The 23,047-nt window shown below is 49.8% G+C and overlaps 1 protein-coding gene across 1 annotated transcript in view; it reads right to left on the minus strand.

The window, feature by feature from the left end:
- Positions 1-264: 264 nt before the first annotated feature.
- LOC140843396 (aryl hydrocarbon receptor nuclear translocator 2-like) overlaps positions 265-23,047 on the minus strand; it is a 52,204-nt gene continuing 29,421 nt past the window's right edge. The window contains exons 2-5 of the mRNA XM_073212772.1: positions 21,562-21,676; positions 18,790-18,837; positions 11,592-11,797; positions 265-518 (exon numbers count right to left, since the gene is read on the minus strand). Of these exons, the coding sequence (XP_073068873.1) occupies positions 265-518; positions 11,592-11,797; positions 18,790-18,837; positions 21,562-21,676 (623 nt within the window). The remainder of the gene's footprint in view (positions 519-11,591; positions 11,798-18,789; positions 18,838-21,561; positions 21,677-23,047) is intronic.

Raw genomic sequence — 23,047 nt, forward strand, 5'->3', positions numbered from 1 at the left:
AGGAACACACATCACACACTGGAGGTGTAAACTTCATTATGTGGCATGTGGTCCTGGCTGATGGATCAACAGTGCCTCCCTGGGTCAATATCCCCTAATTGCAGGTAAAATATAGAAAACAGTGATGTGTTAAAAATAAACTTCTAAAATGCTTTGAGGTAAATGAAACCATCACACAAGCCATGTCAACTACACCCCTTCACCTTTAGGCACCTTTTCTGACCTCTAGCTGATCTGTTTACTGAAAGAACTGTTTCTTTGGAGTCAAACAGTCTCCTTGAGAGAGCCACGCTGACCTGTAATGGAGTTTTCAGAGGTGCACAGCTGCTCTCTCAGCTTCTCCACATCATCAGGATGCACCTGTTCATAGAGGGTGCTCCCAAACCACTCTGACTGGGGCTGGTTCAGAATGGGGGTGACTGAGTCAGACACATAAATCACCCATCCAGTCTCAGCTGCCACTATGAACAAAAATGCATTAGCTGCTTCAAGGATGAGATGCTCCAGCTTCTGGGGAGAGAATATTGTGATTAGGATGAAGCACCAATAAACCTAAACCAAATAAATTTTCTTATCAGCTTTGACGTTCCAGGTACCATGATACAAATGTAGCTTTGGAAACTGATTTTTTTATTCGAAAATGAGCATTTAAAAATGGGCAAAGCGGTGGGCAGAGCCAGGATGGCAGCATGAGTAGAGCAGCGGAAATCTCCTCCCAAAACCACATATATCTATGAAAATATAACAAAGACAACTCTTCCTAAAATAGAGACCAGAGGACACAGGACAACATCCAGACCACATCCACATCTGCGAGAACCCAGCGTCTCACAAAGGGGGTAAGATACAAGCACCGGTCCGGTGGGTCCCAAGCGCCCCTCCCCCCAGCTCCTGGCGGTAGGAGAGAGGTCTGAGCGGGAGGGAGAAGGAACCCAGGACTGCTGAACACCCAGCCCCAGCCATCCGCACCAGAGCGCAGACACAGTGCATGCGCAGGGCACTGGATACTAGGGAAACAGGGCAGCAAGAACAGTGAGCGGGTACCAGAGGCCGGTGCCGGAGGACAAAAGAAAAGCGAGCCATCTTTTTTTGTTGTTGTTGTTGTTGTTGTTGTTGTTTTGTTGTGGTGAGTGCTTTTTGGAAGCTTTAAGGGACAGGGAGCCAAATACTAGGGAAACAGGGCAGCAAGTCCGGTGAGCGGGTGCCCGGGGCTGGCACTGGAGAATAAAGAAAAACGAGCGGCCTTTTTTTTTTTTTTTGTGGTCATTGTTTTGTTTTGGCGGGTGTTTTTTGGAAGTTTTAAACGGGCAGGGTGGGACACTTAGTCCAGAGGTAGGGAATCCTGGGATCTCTGGGCACTCTAATCCCCTGGGCTTCAGGGAGCATGGAGGCACCTTACAGAGATAAATAACCTCCTGATCACTCCCCCTCCAATGCAACTCCACCACTTTGGAGCAGCAGCTGGAGACAGGCCACGCCACAGCAAGAGCAGAGATAAACTCCAATAGCAGCTGGGCAGTAAGCAGAAACTCTGTCTGTGTGCAGCTACCCAGCACAAGCCACTAGAGGTCGCTATTCTCCCAGGAGAGGAAGGCCACAAACCAACAAGAAGGGAAGTTCTTCAAGCTGTCACTAGTCCCAGCTCTGCAAACTATTCCTATCACCATGAAAAGACAAAATTACAGGCAAACCAAGATCACAGAGACACCAGAGAAGGAGACAGACCTAACCAATCTTCCTGACAAAGAATTCAAAATAAAAATCATAAACGTGCTGACAGAGATGCAGAGAAATATGCAAGAGAAATGGGATGAAGTCCGGAGGGAGATCACAGATGTCAGAAAGGAGATCACAGAAATGAAACAAACTCTGGAAGGATTTATAAGAAGAATGGATAAGATGTAAGAGGCCATTGATGGAATTGAAACCAGACAACAGGAACGTATAGAGGATGGCATAGAGAGAGATAAAAGGATCTCCAGGAATGAAACAATATTAAGAGAACTTTGTGACCAATCCAAAAGGAACAATCTCAGTATTATAGGGGTACCAGAAGATGAAGAAAGAGGAAAAGGGATGGAAAGTATCTTGGATGAAATAATTGCTGAAAACTTCCCCAAACTGGGGGAGGAAATAATCGAACAGACCACAGAAATAAACAGAACCCCCAACAGAAAAGACCCAAGGAAGACAATACCAAGACACATAATAATTAAAATGGCAAAGATCAAGGACAAGGAAAGAGTTTTAAAGGCAGCTAGAGAGAAAAAGGTCACCTATAAAGGAAAACCCATCAGGCTTACATCAGACTTCTCCACAGAAACCCTACAGGCCAGAAGAGAATGGCATGATATATTTAATGCAATGGAACAGAAAGGCCTTGAACCAAGGATACTGTATCCAGCACGACTATCATTTAAATATGATGGCGGGATTAAACAATTCCCAGAAAAGCAAAAGTTGAGGGAATTTGCTTCCCACAAACCACCTCTACAGGGAATCTTACAGGGACTGCTCTAGATGGGAGCACTCCTAGAGAGAGCACAGAACAAAACACCCAACATATGAAGAATGGAGGAGGAGGAATAAAAAGGGAGAGAAGAAAAGAATCTCCAGACAGTGTACATAACAGCTCAATAAGCGAGCTAAGTTAGGCAGTAAGATACTAAAGAGGCTAAACTTGAACCTTTGGTAACCACGAATTTAAAGACTGCAATGGCAATAAGTACATATCTTTCAATAGTCACCCTAAATGTAAATGGACTTAAGGCACCAATCAAAAGAGACAGAGCAATAGAATGGATAAAAAAGCAAGACCCATCTATATGCTGCTTAGAAGAAACTCACCTCAAACCAAAAGACATGTACAGACTAAAAGTGAAGGGATGAAAAAACATATTTCAGACAAACAACAGCAAGAAGAAAGCAGGGGTTGCAGTACTAATATCAGACAAAATAGACTTCAAAACAAAGAAAGTAACAAGAGATAAAGAAGGACACTACATAATGATAAAGGGCTCAGTCCAACAAGGGTATATAACCATTCTAAATATATGTGCACCCAACACAGGAGCACCAGCATATGTGAAACAAACACTAACAGAACTAAAGGGGGAAATAGACTGCAATGCATTCATTGTAGGAGACTTCAACACACAACTCACCCCAAAAGATAGATCCACTGGGCAGAAAGTAAGTAAGGACACGGAAGCACTGAACAACACAGTAGAGCAGAAGGACCTAATAGACAGTTACAGAACTCTACATCCAAAAGCAACAGGATATACATTCTTCTCAAGTGCACATGGAACACTCTCCAGAATAGACCACATACTACCCACAAAAAGAGCCTCAGAAAAATCCAAAATATTGAAATTCTACCAACTAATTTTTCAGACTACAAACGTATAAAAGTAGAAATAAATTCTACAAAGAAAAAAAAAAGGCTCACAAACACAAGGAGGCTTGACAACATGCTCCTAAATAATCAATGGACCAACGAACAAATTAAAAGAGAGATCAAGGAATATATAGAAACAAATGACAACAACAACACAAAGCCCCAACTTCTGTGGGACGCAGCGAAAGCAGTCCTAAGAGAAAAGTATATAGCGATCCAGGCACACTTGAAGAAGGAAGAACAAACCCAAATAAATACTCTAACATCACAATTATCGAAATTGGAAAAAGAGGAACAAATGAGGCCTAAAGTCAGCAGAAGGAGGGACATAATAAAGATCAGAGAAGAAATAAACAAAATTGAGAAGAATAAAACAATAGCAAAAATCCATGAAACCAAGAGCTGATTCTTTGAGAAAATAAACAAAATAGATAAGACTCTAGCCAAACTTATTAAGAGAAAAAGAATCAACACAAATCAACAGAATCAGAAATGAGAATGAAAAAATCACAACAGACTCCACAGAAATACAAAGAATTATTAAAGACTACTATGATAACCTATATGCCAACAAGCTGGAAAACCTAGAAGAAATGGACAACTTCCTAGAAAAATACAACCTTCCAAGACTGACCAAGGAAGAAACACGAAAGTTAAACAAACCAATTACGAGCAAAGAATTTGAAATGGTAATCAAAAAACTACCCAAGAACAAAACTCCCAGGCCAGAGGGATTTACCTCAGAATTTTATCAGACACACAGAGAAGACATAATACCCATTCTCCTTAAAGTTTTCCAAAAAATAGAAGAGGAGGGAATACTCTCAAACTCATTCTATGAAGCCAACATCACCCTAATACCAAAACCAGGCAAAGACCCCACCAAAAAAGAAAATTACAGACCAATATCCCTGATGAATATAGATGCAAAAATACTCAATAAAATATTAGCAAACAGAATTCAACAGTATATCAAAAGGATCATACACCATGACCAAGTGGGATTCATCCCAGGGATGCAAGGATGGTACAACATTCGAAAATCCATCAACATCATCCACCACATCAACAAAAAGAAAGACAAAAACCACATGATCATCTCCATAGATGCTGAAAAAGCATTTGACAAAATTCAACATCCATTCATGATAAAAACTCTCAGCAAAATGGGAATAGAGGGCAAGTACCTCAACATAATAAAGGCCATATATCATAAACCCACAGCCAACATTATACTGAACAGTGAGAAGCTGAAAGCATTTCCTCTGAGATCGGGAACTAGACAGGGATGCTCACTCTCCCCACTGCTATATAACATAGTACTGGAGGTCCTAGCCACAGCAATCAGACAAAACAAAGAAATACAAGGAATCCAGATTGGTAAAGAAGAAGTTAAACTGTCACTATTTGCAGATGACATGATATTGTACATAAAATACCCTAAAGACTCCACCCCAAAACAACTAGAACTGATATCAGAATACAGCAAAGTAGCAGGATACAAAATTAACAGACAGAAATCTGTAGCTTTCCTGTACACTAACAATGAATCAATAGAAAGAGAAATCAGGAAAAGAATTCCATTCACAATTGCATCAAAAAGAATAAAATACCTAGGAATAAATCACAAAGAAGTGAATGTCCTATACTCTGAAAACTACAAGTCACTCTTAAGAGAAATTAAAGGGGACACTAACAAATGGAAACTCATTCCATGCTCGTGAATAGGAAAAATCAATATTGTCAAAATAGCCATCCTGCCCAAAGCAATATACAGATTTGATGCAATCCCTATCAAATTATCAGCAACATTCTTAAATGACCTGGAACAAATAATTCAAAAATTCATATGGAAACACCAAAGACCCCGAATAACCAAAGCAATCCTGAGAAAGAAGAATAAAGTAGGGGGGATCTCACTCCCCAGCTTCAAGCTCTACTATAAAGCCATAGTAATCAAAACAATTTGGTACTGGCACAAGAACAGAGTCACAGACCAGTGGAACAGACTAGAGACTCCAGACATTAACCCAAACATATATGGTCAATTAATATTTGATAAAGGAGCCATGGACATACAATGGCGAAATGACAGTCTCTTCAACAGATGGTGCTGGCAAAACTGGACAGCTACATGTAGGAGAATGAAACTGGACCATTGTCTAAACCCATATACAAAGGTAAACTCAAAATGGATCAAAGACCTGAATGTAAGTCATGAAATCATTAAACTCTTGGAAAAAAACATAGGCAAAAACCTCTTAGACATAAACATGAGTGACCTCTTCTAGAACATATCTCCCAGGGCAAGGAAAACAACAGCAAAAATGAGCAAGAGGGACTACATTAAGCTGAAAAGCTTCTGTACAGCAAAAGACACCATCAATAGAACAAAAAGGAACCCTACAGTATGGGAGAATATATTTGAAAATGACAGATCCGATAAAGGCTTGACGTCCAGAATATATAAAGAGCTCACATGCCTCAACAAAAAACAAATAACCCAATTAAAAAATGGGCAGAGGAACTTAACAGTTCTCCAGAAAAGAAATAGAGATGGCCAACAGACACATGAAAAGATGCTCCACATCACTAATTATCAGAGAAATGCAAATTAAAACTACAATGAGGTATCACCTCACACCAGTAAGGATAGCTGCCATCCAAAAGACAAACAACAAATGTTGGCGAGGCTGTGGAGAAAGAAGAACCCTCCTACACTGCTGGTGGGAATGTAAATTAGTTCAGCCATTGTGGAAAGCAGTATGGAGGTTCATCAAAATGCTCAAAACAGACTTACCATTTGATCCGGAATTCCACTCCTAGGAATTTACCCTATGAACGCAGCAATCAAGTTTGAGAAAGACAGATGCACCCCTATGTTTATTGCAGCATGATTTACAATAGCCAAGAATTGGAAGCAACCTAAATGTTCATCGGTAGATGAATGGATAAAGCAGATGTGGTACATATACACAATGGAATACTACTCAGCCATAAGAAGAGGGCAAATCCTACCATTTGAAGCAACATGGATGGACCTGGAGGGTATTATGCTCTGTGAAATAAGCCAAGTGGAGAAAGAGAAATACCAAATGATTTCACTCATCTGTGGAGTATATGAACAAAGGAAAAACTGAAGGAACAAAACAGCAGTGGAATCATAGAACCCAAGAATGGACTAACAGGTATCAAAGGGAAAGGGACTGGGGAGGATGGGTGGTTAGGGAGGGATAGGGGGGAAAGAAGAAGAGGGGTATTAAGATTAGCATGCATGGGCGAGTGGGAGAAAGGGGAGGGCTATACAAGACAGAGAAAACAATTAGCGATTCTATAAGATTTTGCTATGCTGATGGACAGTGACTGTAAAGGGGTTTGTAGGGGAGACCTGGTATAGGGGAGAGCCTAGTAAACATAATATTCTTCATGTAAGTGTAGATTAAAGATAACAAAAAAAAAGAAATAAAGAGAAGGGGGATTACTCCCTGATATGATAAAACTAACTGTAAATCAATGATTAATGCATGCTTTAAATATCCTTAATTTTGATCACTTAAAGGGTGTCAGAGGATCAGCTATGGATGTACACTTTTCTGATAATATTCCTTTCTTTACACAATGGTATAAAGGGCATGTTAAAGTGTGGGCAAAGGGTCTGTTTGTGTTTATACAGAGAATCAAAGCCTAATTTGGCTACCCAGAAAATGAACTAAGATATGATATGAAGAAGAACTTCCAACTTCAGCACTCTCTGGAAGAGACATACCAAAAGATGATCATCAAAAAACCTCAACAAAGATCCAGGCGATGCTGCAGGTGTAGCTGCATTTTTTTCCACCGGTTCCTAGACTTACCATTGGAATGAAGGAGATATCTAAGCTGGCCTGTGCATACAGTAAAAGAACAAATTTGACTGGATCTATACTGTTGGAACTCAACCAAGAATTAGGATAAGTGCAAGTTGTAGTGCTCCAAAATCTTACAACTACAGACTATCTACTGTTAAAAGAACATATGGGATGTGAACAGTTCCCAGGAATGGGTTATTTTAATTTGTCTCATTTCTCTCAGATTGTTCAAGTACAGTTTGACAATATCCATCATATCATAGACAAATTTTCACAAATGCCTAGGGTGCCTAACTGGTTTTCTTGGCTTCACTGGAGATAGCTGGTAATTATAGATCTCTTTGGTTATGTAACTGTATTCCTATTATGTTGATGTGTGTGTGCAATTTAATTAGGAGTTTAAAACCTACATGCTTAAGTTACTCTACAAGAAGATATGTCAAAGAAATAATCAATCTTCCCATGTTTTCTTCCATCTGCTACCTCTATAGCTTTTCTTCTTCCTTCCTAATTACAACCCTTAAATAGAATTTGTGCCTCATATCGAATTCACCGAGTATCATAACTCCTCCAAGTGGTAAAGATATCTCAAGACAAATGCTGGGCTTAGAAACCACAGGGCATAAATCTGAAAAGAAGTAAAAAGCTAAGATTTTTCAAACAATATGGCTTCTCTCTCACTTACCAACTTTACATTTCCCTGTATGGCCCCGGGAGATGACTGGTTAGCCAGAGATGGGTAAGATTCCTCAAGGGAGGAATAATCTAAGACAGGCACAGTCGCAGGGGGGCCATCAGGTGAGAAATTGGGGATAACAGAGGTGAGGCTTAGAACCTCACCCCCCTGTTTTGAGAGAAATCTTCTGCATCTGTGGATGTATTATTGCCCTTGTCTAGCTTGGATTAACACATAGTCATAGTCTACAGGCACACACCTGATCATCTACATTTGCTCTCTTACAACACTAGACTATGTTTTCTACCTTTATCTTGCATCTACCTACCACTTCAGCATTTTATTTAAAAAAATAATTATAATAATAAAGGGAGAAATGTGGGATTCACATATAAATCAAGTATAAAAATCAAACAAATATTCATATTTGACCTGATTGTTTATAGTTCATAATGAGTGATCAAAACCAAAAGTTTCTGTGATGACTGCCCTTGTACTGTTCACCATGTAAGAACTTATTCACTATGTAAGAATTTGTTCACCATGTAAGAACTTGTTCATTATGCTTCAGAAGGTCGGAGACTGACGAGAATTAGGCTGGGGGTGGATTAATGATTTTGCATTGAGCATTGACTCCCCTATACAGAATTTTATTGTTGTTAACAACCATTTGATCAATAAATATGAGAGATGCCCTCTCAAAAAAAAAAAGAAAAAATGTGCAAAGCTTGTACTAGTGCTAAACACTGTTGACCCTATCATAACCAGGCCCCTCTTAGGAAGAGAGGGAATTGCCAGCACAGGGCCATCACGGGAGTGCCACCTTACAAATGCATGTCTGCCAACCTCCCAGAACTCTGACAGGCTCTGATCCCAGGTGGGCAAGGCGCAGAGCACCATCCACAAGTGAGAAGAGGGGTCAGCTGCACCCGCCTGGGGACATGGGCCTGGCTCGTGGCTGCCGGTGAGGGTGGGAAGACAGCTGCTCCAGGTGGACAAGCAGGCCCAGGATGCCTCGCTGTCCCCCCAGGGCTGATGCAAGGGGGGGAGCCAGCTTTGTTAAGACTAATGCCTGCAGCTTCCTGCCCTGGCCCTCTCTCACTGAGATGAGAAGCCCTCTCCTGAGAGTGGCCGGGCTCTGCTTCTGCAGCTTGAGGCAGTACATCTCCTATAGTGACTCTGCACATGTGGTTCCAACCACCTCAACAGGCTGACCAAGCCCCAGAGAACCAAGGGTCCTTCCAGGCCAGTGGTTGGTGAAGCCTTCTGCTAGGAATCCTCTGTCCAAATGGAATCATATGTGGAAGCCTCACTGCAACACAGACTAAGGGCCAGCTGTGTGGAGGCCAGTGGGGACTCCAGTGCCTCTGGCCCTGCCCTAAGTCCCTGTCCTCAGTGTGGCTCCAAGGACCTAGAGATTAGAAAATGCAGATGTGCTGGTGAGTGAAGCCTGGGAGCTTGGGAAGTGACTCTGAGCCCCCAGCTGGGCCAGAATTCTAATTCTAATACACTGCCTGGGAAACTAGAGAGGAAGTGGACAGCACAAGCATTTTTTAAGGAAAAGTTTATTTTGTCCATTTCTCTTGCTTTGCCCTTGAGCTGGTCTGTGTCTTCAAATGCTTACTTAGTTCAGAGAAGTGGGTCAGCACTTCTATTTTCAGTATTGGGAAGATCTTCCCAACAGAAAGGATGGTAAAAAATGGAACAGTATGTCTAGGAAAGCAGAGAATTCTGTCACTGGAAGAGAGAAAGTGGATGCTGAGTGACTTCTTCTGTGCTTTCCCAGTTCCATCAAGTTTGCAAGGACTATGGAGGTCTTAGGGGATGGAGGCTCACCATCATGGAACCCTCCTTCTACCACCCTTCTCCCCAGCTTTGTCTTCCAGGAGTACTCATTACTAAGGTCCTGTGCCATGACACCAGGACCAGCCCTACTCCACTCTCCAACTAGTCAACAGCAAGGCTTAAGGGCATGGATTTCCCACCAGACCACCATTCATGGCTTTTCCACTCCACTGTGCAACTTCAGGCATATTACTTACTATCCTCAGCCCCATCTTTCTCACACGGTTCTGTTTCGTTTTCTTTTTCAGTGAGATTCTCTAGAGTTAAATGAGACCTTGTGTGGGAAGGACTCAGGAAGGGCTTGGAACACAGCGTATGCTCAAACAATGCAGCTGTGGTTACTACCAGCTACACAGCAGGGAACCAAGAGGAAAACTACAGGAGGCTCGTCCTGCTCTTCTGGTAACTCCCACACCATCCTCTCTCCTGACTTGCTCTCTTAATCCTTCCTTATATAGAGAAAGAGATGAATTTCAAACACCGACCCAGCAGGATTTGTGCAAGGATTAGAGTAATGCAAATAAAGAGCTTTTTCCTTACCCCAGCGGTTAGGAGGTGGGGACACATGTCTGCATGGCCCCCCTCTAGCCACTCATGCTTCATCATGCTCTAAGCCCAGTAACCATTCTGCTCCCGCTGTCCCCTTATGGGGCCCCACAACACTATGAGGTGGGACCACTGCTCGTTTCTTTTCACAGGTGGAATATGAGGTGGGGTGCCCTGAAACCACCCCCATGTGGCACAGCCTCCCCGAGATGGTCCGTCCAGAGCCACACCTGTGAGCTGAGGTCCCACGGGGCCACTGGGATGATTAAGGGAGGGATGGACTAGGACCTTGCTAAAACGTCTGCCACACAGCAGGCTGCTTGGGGTCTCCTGTGGCCCCTCTGTGCCTCAATACCTACTCCCCACTTAGGGTACTGCAGGCCCCTGGGCACTTCGCTCTGCATTCTCTAACAACCTACCACTCTGCCATCCCTATGCCACCCACCATGTGCCCAGTGCCTTCAAATCCTGCAAAAGCCACAAAGGCAGAATGCCCCCATTCATTTCAGGGGTCAGCAAATGGAAGCTCAGCATGTTTGCCAACTTGCCGAAGAACAAGGACTTCCAGCTCACATAACAGCCAGTTGGTAAAACACTATCCTGTGTGTTTGCTCTTTCCAACTATTCAAAGATGAGGATAGCTGTTACTAACATGGCTTTGGGGTCTGACCAGCCTGCATCACCTCCTGGGTCTGCCACTGGGCTGCAGACCGACTCTGGGCAATCTGCTGAACTTCCTAAGCCTCAACTTCCTAATCTGTAAACTGGGGGTGAACATAGCATCCCCTCCTCAGGCTAGAATAAGGAGGAAGATAAATAATGCACAGGAAGGTGGGGCTCCAGCCAGGCTCAGAGCAGAGGCCTGCGGGTGCAGGCTACTGGGAGCCTGGTGCCATGATCATCAGGGCTGCTGCCAAACCGTCACTAGATGGCTCTCACCACCCCTGCCCGGCACACAGGAATGGTGCTTTTCCTGCCCTCTTCCCATGCCGGCATGCTACGTGCATGGTCAGAGGCTTGCTCTATTTTTCCGAGCGATGCCTTACTAAGGCACACTGGAAATACAAACGCAAATGACACAAAGGTCAGACACTCCCCAGAATAGTTTCCCGGCAGAATGGAAATAAAGGGTCCCTGTTCCATCCCCTCCTCAGCCTTTAACCCCGTTTTCTCACGTGGCCATGCCATCTGGGGACACAGTCGTCCTCTCCCCTCCCAATAAGGACCTCGCCAGGGCGGAAGGGGCACAGACAGGGCAGATAGCATATGTGCTCCATCAGGAAAGAAGGCTTGTAGGCGCTGTCCATGGACTTGTTCCCCATGCCCCACATGGATTTCATGTGGGACATGGCCATGTGCAGGATGGTGAGCTTGTCTGGCTTTCTGGCCAGCGCACTGCACATGGGCACCATGTTGGACAGCTCCGTGATGTACTGCGTCATCTTGTTCCTCCAGCGTCTTTCGATCTCACTGTGGTTCTCTCTTTCCAGAAGCACAAGATCAGGACAGGGGAGAGACGTGTCAGACCAGGGTTACCACTCAATAGGCTAAAGTGGCCTGGGGTCGACACCAAGTGGCCAAGACACACAGGCAGGGGGCCGTGATCATGCTTCGGGAGGGGCAGCCCTGACCCCCTGGGAGCCTGGTCTCCTTGTGCGGAGCTCAGGTCCCCGCAGGTGCCTCCTCTCACTTCTGAATATGCCCTGCAGGCTTCGCATCGTTCCTATGTGCCTAAGGACTTTTCACTAGGCACAGAGATTAAGACACTATCCTTCAGCTGTCAGAGGTTAACCCAACATGCTTTCCATGCAGCCGCACAGATCCATGTGGCAGGTGCACACACATAGATGACAGTCCTTCTCTGCCTGAGTTGGTGGCTCACATGGACCCATGGCAGGAAGCGCTGTGGCCTTGACAGGCTTTGTGCTGCCATGTTGTGTTGGCAGCAATCCACAGATTCACATCACACCAAGGTGTGAACAAGTCTTTGTTTTGCCTCCGACACGTTTCCACGGCAACAGGAACAGAACGCATGCTCCCCTGGCTTATTAATTACAGATGGCCTATAATTTTTAAAAGCATGTGAGGTGCGCGAGGATGAAAAGCTAACAGAAAGAAAGGCAGAATGTTTCCACCCCGGGATCCCCACCTGGAGGCTGGAGCAGGGTGATGGCTGACCCATTTCAAAGACACCGAGACAAAGCTGCTACTTGGGAAGAAAGACTGTCCATGCCTGAGGGAGGAGTTAGGGTTTCCCCAGCGCTCTGAGGATAAGGCAACACTGACAGCAAAGAAGGCCCAACCCTGGTGAGGGAGCCTCCGTGGGCAGCACGTGACTGGGGTTCACACCTGCCCCTGGGACTGCAGACCGACACAGGCCCAGTCATCTGCCGCCGCATGGGGCCGGCTGGCTGTGAGGAGCAGAGTGGGGGAGGTCGAGTGGCCCAGCCAGCACTCCTCCCCGAAGAACACAGAGCCAGGCACCAGGAGGGGTGTGGGAGGGAGGAAACAGGGTGCCACTCCTGTCCTCGGGTCCTCAGGTGGGTCATGCAGGAAGGCACAGTGTCACCTTGCAGAGCAGAGTGAAGGCAGACAGGACCAAAGGCTCTGAAGGCCGAGAATGCAAAACCCACAGGGAGGAAAGAGGGCAGGAGGAGGTGTCCCGGGTGATGGGCTGAGGGGCAGGGCCTTGGAGAGAGTGGCCCTACCTGGGCAGCCTGTAAGGAAGCATATTCTGGGAAGAGTATTAGCAGGTTCCAAGAAAGGTCTGGAATGAGGGGAAGCATCTGTGGGCAGGAGTGGACAGGAGGCTGGAGGCACAGACATGGGCTGCGAGGATGGGGCCAATGACCCAGGGCATGTGGGAACTTGGAAACGTTGCCCGGTTACAGGGAGAAAGCCACCAGGGAGGCCAGCTGACAGCAGGCACAGTCCCCTGTGGTCCTCAGCCGGGCGAGTTGTGTCGGGAGGCGGGAGAGGCTGGGCCAGCTGAAGACCCCTGGGGCAGCCCCCGGCCTACCAGAGCTGCCTGAGGGGAGGTGGAGACAGTGGGCAGCCTTCACCCTTGCTGTGCCCAGAAGGATGCTCAGCCACTGGGAGGGGAGGGTAAGCAGAGCAGAGGTCAGGGACACCACAGCAGCCGTGAGGAGGCGGGCATTCAGTTAGGATGTCCTGGGAGCTCAGATGCAGGAACCCTTCTCTGGAACAGATGTGGGAGCTCCCCTCCCACAACAATTCTGAAGTGGGGCAGAGTGACAGCAGCTCACCTTGCCTTGGGCCTTCCTCAGGGCTCCTGTCCCAGGGGCCCAGCAGGCATGGTGCCTCCTCCAGGCAGCCAGCAGGGATGCTGGGGTAGACGCACACTTCCGTGCAGCTGCAGCATCCCTCCACACCCTGCACTCCATGCCAGGCCTGGACATGCCTTCCTTCTTGGGTCCACTTGAAGGCACCCTGAGGCTGGCTGGCTCACCCTGCCTGCAGTCTAATTCCAATCCCTCTGCCTGACCTTGGGGATCAAATCAGTATCCGCTGACTAGTGCCAGAAACACTCCACGTGGTGTATGAAACAGACCAAAAGAGTTGCCAGCAGACTGCAAAATGCCAGAGCTGCCTGGGACCTAAGCAACAAGATGCAGTGAGTGCACGCGGATGTGGATGTATTAATCCATACAGACGGAGATACACAGAGATTCATGCACGTATGTGTGTGTGCACATATGTGACAGCCTCATGCCCTCTTGTGAAACAGAAGGACACATCTGCCATCTAGGCTTCTGACCAAGGCTTCTGACCAAGTCCACAGACTAAAGGGCTGTTTGGGGTCTGCCCAGGGGGCCTCAGGGGTGGCCTGGGAACACAGCACCATCTTGCATGAGCCCCATAGGCATGCTAAGGGCCAAGGAGCATTCGTCCAGAAAGGAGTCCCTACATATGGAGGGGCAGGGGCTCAGCTGCACACCTGGGTATGTGGGCAGAGCCGTCTGCTTCTGAGACACCTCCGCAGGGCCAAAAGGACGCACAGCTTAGGCCAGGGGTGTAGCTATGGAAATCAACGACAAGAAAGAAGAGGTGGGCTTCTTTTCCATCTCTTCTCCAAAGGGGAACCCCCCGAGTTTAACCGGAATGGTGAGGGGCAAGCCCACCTTGAATGAAATATCCAAAAGACGGGTTTCATGGAATCTCAATAAAGATCATCTTAAACTGTAGAAGGCGTGTGAGACTCCCCTCTTCCCCAGGAAGAGAGCCTCAGACCCGGCACAGGCCGAACCTGGGGCTGGGGTCTCCCCATCACCACAGACCTGGGAACCCTTGGCACACTGTGGGGCTGGGCCCTGGGTGGTGGGGCGAGCAGGGCAGCAGGGGGTGAGCAGTGGGTACAGTCCTCACATCGGCTCCCTGCAACTCCAAAGGCTCAGGTGAGGCCATGTGAGTGTGTGAGTGAGGCTTCCCAGAGGAAATGCCTTTCAGGCGGGGCGTCATCAGGGACCTGCCGTGCCCCAGCAGGCCTTCTGAGAGGAGGTGCTGGGTAAACCTCAGGGCCTTCACTGCCTCTCTGCCCACATCAGGGCAACCTGAAGGTGGCAGAGCACCACCAGACCCGATGCTGCATCTCCAGCCTGCTCACCCAGTCGGGTTCCAAACCACAGTCGGCCCTCAGCAGAGTCCCATGTCACTGCCTGCTTAGTGGCTGCATGGGTCACATGGACTGTCTGCAGAGCACCCTGCCACAGACCAGACCAGAGCCATGATCCTGGGGGGCCTCGGTCCCCACTAGGGCCCCCACGGGCTCCCTGCTCTCCACCCCACTGCGGTCTCTACAGCAGGCCTGCGAGAGAGGCAAGCGCCCCTCCTGTCCCCTCGGACATGCTGCCAAGCAGCTGCCGCCTCAGAGCCCCAGGCCTGGGGATGGACCTCACGCAGACGGGTTTGTGCCCATGCCCCAGACGGCACCAGAGCTGGGAGACAGGCCACCGGGAGTGCGTCCTCCTTGGAACTCACTCTGGACCAGCTCTTGGCCGCTCACCACTCCGTGCACACCTGCTCCACTGGGCAGGCTGTGGCAACAAAGGCCCAGGCTTCCATGTCACACAGAAGCACCGCACCTCCCCACCAGCCACAGGTGCATCCCTGAGGCCTGACCAGCCAGAGGCCCTCAGACTGTGGGAAGAGACCCTTTGCAGAGGCACAGACCGAGGGTGGTTGAGTAGGGGCTCCACACAAGCCTTCCCCTGCTGCCAGCAGCCCTCATGTGTGCCAGGCGCAGGCTGGCTCGGGACCCCAGCCCTGACATCAGGAGGGGGACTGCATCTGCTGAGCTGCAGCGACGCCCTTCCTGTCTTGGCCAGCCCTTCCTGGGCAGCAGGGCAGGGCGCTGGGAGCCATTGAGGCCCAAGGAAAGCCATCTGGTGCAGACCTCAGGGAGGCTGGCCACAGGCCCTGCGGAGGGGACCCACAGAGTGGTGGCCAGCCAGGCAGGTTCCCGGTTCCAGGGGCTCCTCCAGAAGGGGAGAAGTGTGCTCCCTCCTGGGGAAGCAGGCAGGTGCCTGCTCCCAAGTTCCCTCTACAAGCCAGCTGCAGGGCACCCACATGGCTAGGCTAAAGATAAGCCACATGAGATGCAGGCAGGGGGACTCTGAGAAAGCCCAGGCCCTACAAAGAGGGGGCCCAGCCTCCAAATGCCCCACTCCCAGTGGGACACACGGCCTCTGTGTTTATGTAGCACCTTACAGCTCAGCCCTTACTGCCTTAATCTCATACCCTCCTTTACAGAAAAGGAACAAAGGCTTGGTGAGGCTCTGGCTTACCAGGACCTGAACCAGCTGCTCAGCAGAGCACTGACTGCTCCTAGATTCAGAGCTGGAGAGCCCAGCAAGCCTGAGAGGCAAAGACAGGCAGGGCTCACGGGGAAGAATGCCTGGCACCTGCCAGAGAGACAGCCTGGGGCTGTGGAAGATTCCAGAAAAAGTTTCCCACCCCCTAAGGGGTCCTGGCGCTACCCCGGCCCTGCCACTTAATCAAGGTTAATCTCTGCGGTAGACAGACAGGACTGCGGGCTGACCGAGGTCAGAAAAGCGTTGAAGTTGCCAGTCAGTTCCACGAGAGCCAGACACCCCATGGGGCGAGGAGACTGACTGTGTGGGCCTGACGTCAGAGAACAGGCTCCACCTGAAACAGACCTCGGTCCAGAGCATCCTGGTCCCGACCCGAACGCGACCCACTGAAACCACGAGGATGACTCCAGCCTGACTCCCTGGTGACCTGGCTGCTCCTGGGCTGCCCTGTACCGTGGGCGCCTGACTGGCCCACAGCCCTTTTCCGGTTCATAAGACATGAGCACGTCGAGGCGGGGGAACATCTGGGAGTCCGGGGGTTACTCAGCAACACCACAGAGCCCCTGGGGCCCACACATAGGGCCTGATAAACGGGGGAAGCCCCCGTCCCTCATGGCCGACTGCTCTGCATCCTAAGTGCATGGAGAACCTCCCACCGTGGAGTGAACGCCCAGCTCTCTAACTAAGACAGATCACACAGCTCCCCAGCCAGATCCCGAGTCTGCAGGTTGCGCTGGTGCTGCCCACAGCTCAGCTGCACCCCCTTCCAGGGCCTCGCTCCAGGGCCTCTCCTGGTGTCTTGAGTGGAGCAGCAAGAATTGGAAGGGTCCACGTGCCATGCACACTGTGGCTGCCAACCCAAAGCAGCCTCTCCCCGCTGCCCTGGGCAGTAAGTGGAAGGATTGGGGGCAGACTCAGTTCCCCAGCTCTGAGCAGCTCAGATGCCCCCACAAGCTGACGGGCCCACCAATTGCCCCCCTGTGCAACAGAGTAAAAGGGCCCCAGTCTCCCACAGACAACTCTACAGGTGCCAGCAGATGTGGGAAGCACACCCCACCTTTCTGCCTTATTTTAGTGACAGGGAAAGGATATGGTTCACAGAAGCCAAGGCTTGAACTGACAGTGTAAAATCTAAGTCACTGCCAGCTGATGGAGAGCTGCCCAGGGTCTGGGATTCCGGTCTCTCAGCCAGGGACCTGGCCTCAGTGAGCTGTTTGCATCCCTGCACTGCTGTTTCATCATGACACTGATCTCCAGTGTCAGGCAGATGTCCTGTCTCTCTTCCCCTTTCTGTTCTGTGACTCCAGGAACTGTCATCTCCTGAGGTCACCACAGTGTAGAATGGGACAGCAGGGGCACTGTGATCCAGAGAGATCAAAAGTCATTGCTCCCTTATAAAGGGAGGACACATAAGGCCAGAGCAGACTAGGATGGGGTCCCCTTATTTATGCCACTAGCTCTGCGCAGGAGCAAGACACCCCTGGCCACTGAAGCAGACCCCAGGAAATGGGTGGATGATGCCCACCTGAGCTCTGCACCAGGGGAAAAGCCATACATGCTTCTGCTGTGAAATGTCTTGCTTTGATTAGAACCCCAGTCAGCAGGTGTCAGTATCCTGCCTAACCACCATGCCTGAGGGGGTGGCAGGAGGGCCTGGAAAACAGTGGGATGTTCGTGAACACAGAACCCAGGGACGCCCTGGGCAGTAACAGCAAGCAGGCTCCCCCTGGATTCAGGGAAGGTGGGCTTGGCTCAGTGTGGGGAAGAGGAGCTAACGCAAAAGTGACCACGGTGGGGCGAGTGGCCTGGCGAGGGTTCGGCGCCGGATGCTGTCTTCTGTGGACCTTCCTCAAACAGCTGAGGCTGCCGATGCCCACTGCAGACTGTGGGCTCTGGAGAGCCGTGCCATCCCCTGCGGCAGGTTTCCAGGTTCACTGACCACCTAGAACCAGGACGCTTGCATGAAGGGTGGATGGCAAGGCAGGCCCTCCCATGAGTGCATAAACAGCAGAGCCTGCTAAGGTTGGTGAATGATACCCGCCTTTCTCAACACTGCCAAATTCCCTGCCATAACTCAGACAGTGGGCTGTGCCCACCTTGCCCTCCATGTACACGAACACACAATCCACTGGCGCCCATGCAGCACCCTTCCTGGGTGGGTGGGGCAGCACATGGGCATCTGGAGCCCAGGCGTAGGTGCTGACATGCCACCCGGGAACATGCAGCTCTCAGGAGCTCAGAGGCTGGTTCCATGTCCTGCGTGAGAACAGAGCCGCTCAGGGGCTAGGTTTCTCCTTATCTTCTGTGGTAGAAAAAGGGGCCTCGCCTTCACTGTCTTTTCTAAACTAGAACCCTAGGTCTGTCTTTTAGAAAGGACTCTGTTAAAACTGGCAGGCGGTGCTTCCTTTAAAAAGCCAAGCATCAGCAACTTGTTACTTAGCTTTTGATCATCTAGGCTGTGGAAGGGCAGGGTCGCTGACAGCTTCCTGTCACTGGGCCAAACACTGATGCAGAACAGGGGACAGCGAGGGGGCGAGCTACAGGCAATGGCTTTTCAATCGCAAAAGACGCTGACATCCCTGTGTACCCAGTGGGGTAACAGCTGGCCACAGGGCTTCTTTAAATCCAAGAACATAAACTCACCTTGAAAATTTGCTGGGGCCTTCTCCATCCTCATCATCGAAGTCCATCCTGAAAAGTCAAGGTGACATGTGAGCATTCATGCCAGCGGGTCACTGAGCCAGAGATGAGAGCAGGGGCAGCCAGGAAACAGTCTCCGCACCATCATCAAACAGGTTCGGGACAAGAAAAGGCAGAATTAAAAGTTTTCCATAAGAGCACCGAAAATGACATGGTTGGGAACTTCGGCAAAGATGCTGAAGCACCAGCTCGTTGCCCCGGAACCCTGCAGGGGGACCGGCTGCTCAGGCAGCACTGGGAACGTCAGTGTGCCTTGTTCTTCCACCTCTGGGGACAGCTGCACCCCTCCACATCACATGCCACACTGAGACTTCCTCTTACTTTATTTTGTGACTTATTCAGACTGGAGAAACCCAGGGGCTTTTTCAAAGGAGGAGCTTTAAGGCTCATGAAGGAAAGACAGGACACACTAGTGGCTGTGTTATGAGAGCACGTGGCTGGGTGTCAAACACTCAATGTGGAAAGGGCATCTGAGGCCACTCTCCTACAAGGTCCAGGCCACATAAATGGACGTGGATGGAGAAATGGTAGTCTGGGCCTGAGCTCCTCTAAGTGGCTGTCTGAAACTCACCAAACGAATACTCCACTCCCCCCACATTACTGGGCCTCTGAACATAAACATAAAACAAAAAGTCTCCAAAAAAACCCAGTCCTCTCTGATGTCACTTCGTCTTACCCCTGAAGACACTGGGGCAGAGGAGTTACTATCAAGTGGACTGAACAAGAAACAGTACTGAACAGGCTCTCTGGGAATTTGGGGCAGTGGGGCAGGCACCTTGGGGAAGGACATCCCAAAGACTCTGAGTTCCCCACCTGGCCTTGGGGCACCGATGGACTAAGTGAGGCCCCTTTCCCATGGACTAGGAAGAGAGGAGGCCAGCCCGCCGGGCAGCCAGGACAGGGAAGCCAGATCGCCACCGGAACGCAGAGTGTGCTACGCGACCCGGCTACAGATGCCAGAGCTGCTGGCCTCACAGAGACGGGACCCAACCCCTGGTTCTCAGTGGGTAACAGTGGCTCAGGGAGGGCACGACACCACCAGGCCACTGGGAAGGGGCCAGGATGCATGGAGAGCATTCCTGTTCAAGCACAAGTGGCAGATTCCCTGCTGATAACACATGGCCCTTAGCATGTGGGGACTCGGGGACCCAGGAGCTGGCATTAGGGCAAAGGAGCATGCTCTCCTTTAAAGTGGTACCACTAGTTTGTTTTACACGCAGTGAGGCCAGGTTCTAATGTGGGAAGACCAGTGTGGGGTCCTGATCTCTATACGCGAGGGCTGCGCTAGCTGTAGGAGTAAAGGAGAAAAGGGGTCAGGCCACCAGAGGTGGACAGAAGTACCTAAGCACGGAGAGGCTGGCAGGACAGGGACCAGATTCAAGGAGCCGTGTGCATAGCACTGGAGGGGCAGACAGGCACCCCACCCCGCAGGGCGGCTGGGCACACGGCGGCCCACGAGCCATCTGCTGCAGGAAGGTGCGGGCCACAGGCACTATGTTCCCACGAAGCAAGGTCAGCGACATTCTGCGTAATTACAGAGCCAGCGTCTCACCTTTCCCAAAAACTACTTCTGGGAGACGCAGTAAAATCGTTGCCTACGAACCCCGGTGCTCATGAGAGCCGCAGAGCCACACCGCCACCCAGCGTTCACCGTGGGGAACAGCGACTGCCAAGGACGTGAAGGGCTCTCTCAACACCCAGGGCTGTTGAAAACATGCAGTGCTCACGAAGAGAAACCACATTTCCAAAATTCCAATGGATTTGTGGAAGCATTTATCAATACCTCAAGTGACTGTGACATGCACGGTTATCTTTAAAATGGCTTTTAGCTCCAGGTCCTGGGAGGGTGGTAACAGGGCCCCTGCAAAATGCAATGTAGTAGTCAGCCTGTGCTCCTCATCCTGCACGACCTCCTGGGTATTATGGGTGACCAGCCATCCTGGTTTTCCCTGACCGAGAAGACTCCCAGGATGCACGACTGCGGTTCTAAAACTGGGAAAGTCCCAGGCTAAGCAGGGTGGTTGGTCACCCCCATTTTCATAAAGACAGTTCTGATCTGTACGGGATCCCCATGGGTCAGACAACGGGAGGGGGGCCCAGCTCACCAGGAAAGGTCCCAGCTTGGGTAGGTCAGCTGTGGCTCCAGTGAGCAGGCAGCACAAGAAAGGGATGGCCCGGGCGTGGGGCGAGAGCTCTCTGAAGTCAGCTGGGAGTAGGGGAGCCCAGGGTTTGTCTATAAAATTAGAGGCCATGAAACAGTCAGTCGCCCAGCCGTTAGGGGCTGGACTGTGGCCAATTACTTGGGAGAAATTCCTGCATCTCACCAGACAGACTGGTGGCCCCAGAGAGGCACAGAAGGTGCCGAGGAACCCTTGCTGCCCACAGGGCCTGCAGCTCAAGCCTGCAGTGCTGGCCTCCAGCTGGTGTGCTCTGGGTGGGCTGGGAGATCCCCCTTCCTCCCAGAGGGCTGAGCAAGGCCAGTGCATCACAGAGCATGTTCTCACCACAAATACAAGAAAATAGAAGTCCACAGCTGGGTGCACAGGCCTGAAAACACTTAAAGGCAATCACATGCAGAGTTATGGAATCTTGCAGAATCCAAACAGCATGCAAACTGCTGAGCCCTTATTCTCCAGGAAGGAGAGACAATAGCAGGTCATGAGTGTTGCTCAACACGCAGGAAGCCAGATTCCTGGAAACGCCGAGGTCGCTTACCTGGAACCCCACTTTCCTCCGTAGGCAGGCATGGCCCCAGCCATCCTCACCTGGCCAGCGGCTGCCATGGGGGCAACGGGCAGTGTCACTGATCCAGGGATGTCTGAAGCCATTTCTGGAATTCAGCAAAGACAAGAGGTTGTGTCAACATCCAAGAAGCCCAGAACGAGTGAGAAGGTTGCCTGGCACCTCAGCCTGGGAAGGTGCCGGGGACCCAGGGGCTGCGGCCACCATGCCCACCCAGCCATGTGACCGGGGGGGGGGGATTGGTCCCCAGTCTGGGTGCAGCCTCTCTCCTTGTGAGGGATTCCCTGGGATTTAGGTGGTTGAAAAGAGGAGGTAACCACTCAGTAGCCTTCCCAAGGGATTCCTGTCTCCTGGGCACCTGGCCCAGGTAAGACATCCAGGAATCCATGCAGTCCGACAGCAGATACCGAGGAAGCCTGGCCGCACTACGTTAGGCAGCCCTGATGCCAAAGAAGCCACATGGCTAAAGTTTCTCCTTCCTACTCTGAGGCCAGTTCCTGAACTCAGGCGCCCTTTCCTCAGGCTATTAAGCAGCGAGATAAATATTCAAGCGTCCCGATTTTTGTTTATTGTTTTGGAGAATGACTTCCACAGCGCCTGCCTTTTATCCAGGGCAGAAGAGCAGAAGAGACACAATGGTCCACAAAAAGGTATTTCAGAAAGACAGTTCGGGATAAACATGGCATCTGGGCCCCATAGGTGGAGAAGGGGCCCAGGGGTGTTTGTGCTGCTCAGACAGTCTAGGTCTCTGCTCTCTGCTCCTTCCAAAAACCAGGGTGCTCCTGACAGCTGACCTGCAGTTAGGTCCAAAGACCCCATGTTTAATAAACACATGCCAGGTCAACTTGAACTATTCCTTCCACAACTTCTGAAGAATTTTACAATCCTAAGATATAAAATCTTAATTTAGCTACTCCAGTATGTTCACAGAAATCTAAGAGCTGTTACAGTTGTTTTCTTTTAACTAATGTACACACTGAAAAACGCTCATGGAAAAAATCCCCCTCTTAAAGTGATCCTCTTCTCTTTCCTCTCCCTTTGGAAGATTACTGCCCTGGGTTTGCGACAGCTACACAGTATTAACAGCCATGACTTTTTAACCTTGTCATCTGCCTGCTCCTCTATTTTTTCTGAAATAGGACTAAAGCAGGTTAAGTCACTAAATTCCCCAAACCGGAGGGCAGAATCACTGCCTGTGTGAAGCCAAGCGGCCAGTTCCCAGCATCAGTCCCACGGAGAGTTGGCCCCACACAGCATCAGTCCCTGAAGATTCTCCAAGAAATAGGGTCCTGGGGTCAAGGCCACACACTTCTCCTCCTTGGAGATTCCAATGTCCATCAAAACCATACTGAGAAATCCTCTGTTAAGTTTGCTTCACTTTGACTAACCTAGCATATCATGAAGAGTTTCTTCCTTATCTATTTGTATGATCTCTTTTTATAATACAGATATGAGAGTT

This window comes from Manis javanica, chromosome 1, assembly GCF_040802235.1.
Source record: "Manis javanica isolate MJ-LG chromosome 1, MJ_LKY, whole genome shotgun sequence".
NCBI classification, from domain to species: Eukaryota; Metazoa; Chordata; class Mammalia; order Pholidota; family Manidae; genus Manis; species Manis javanica.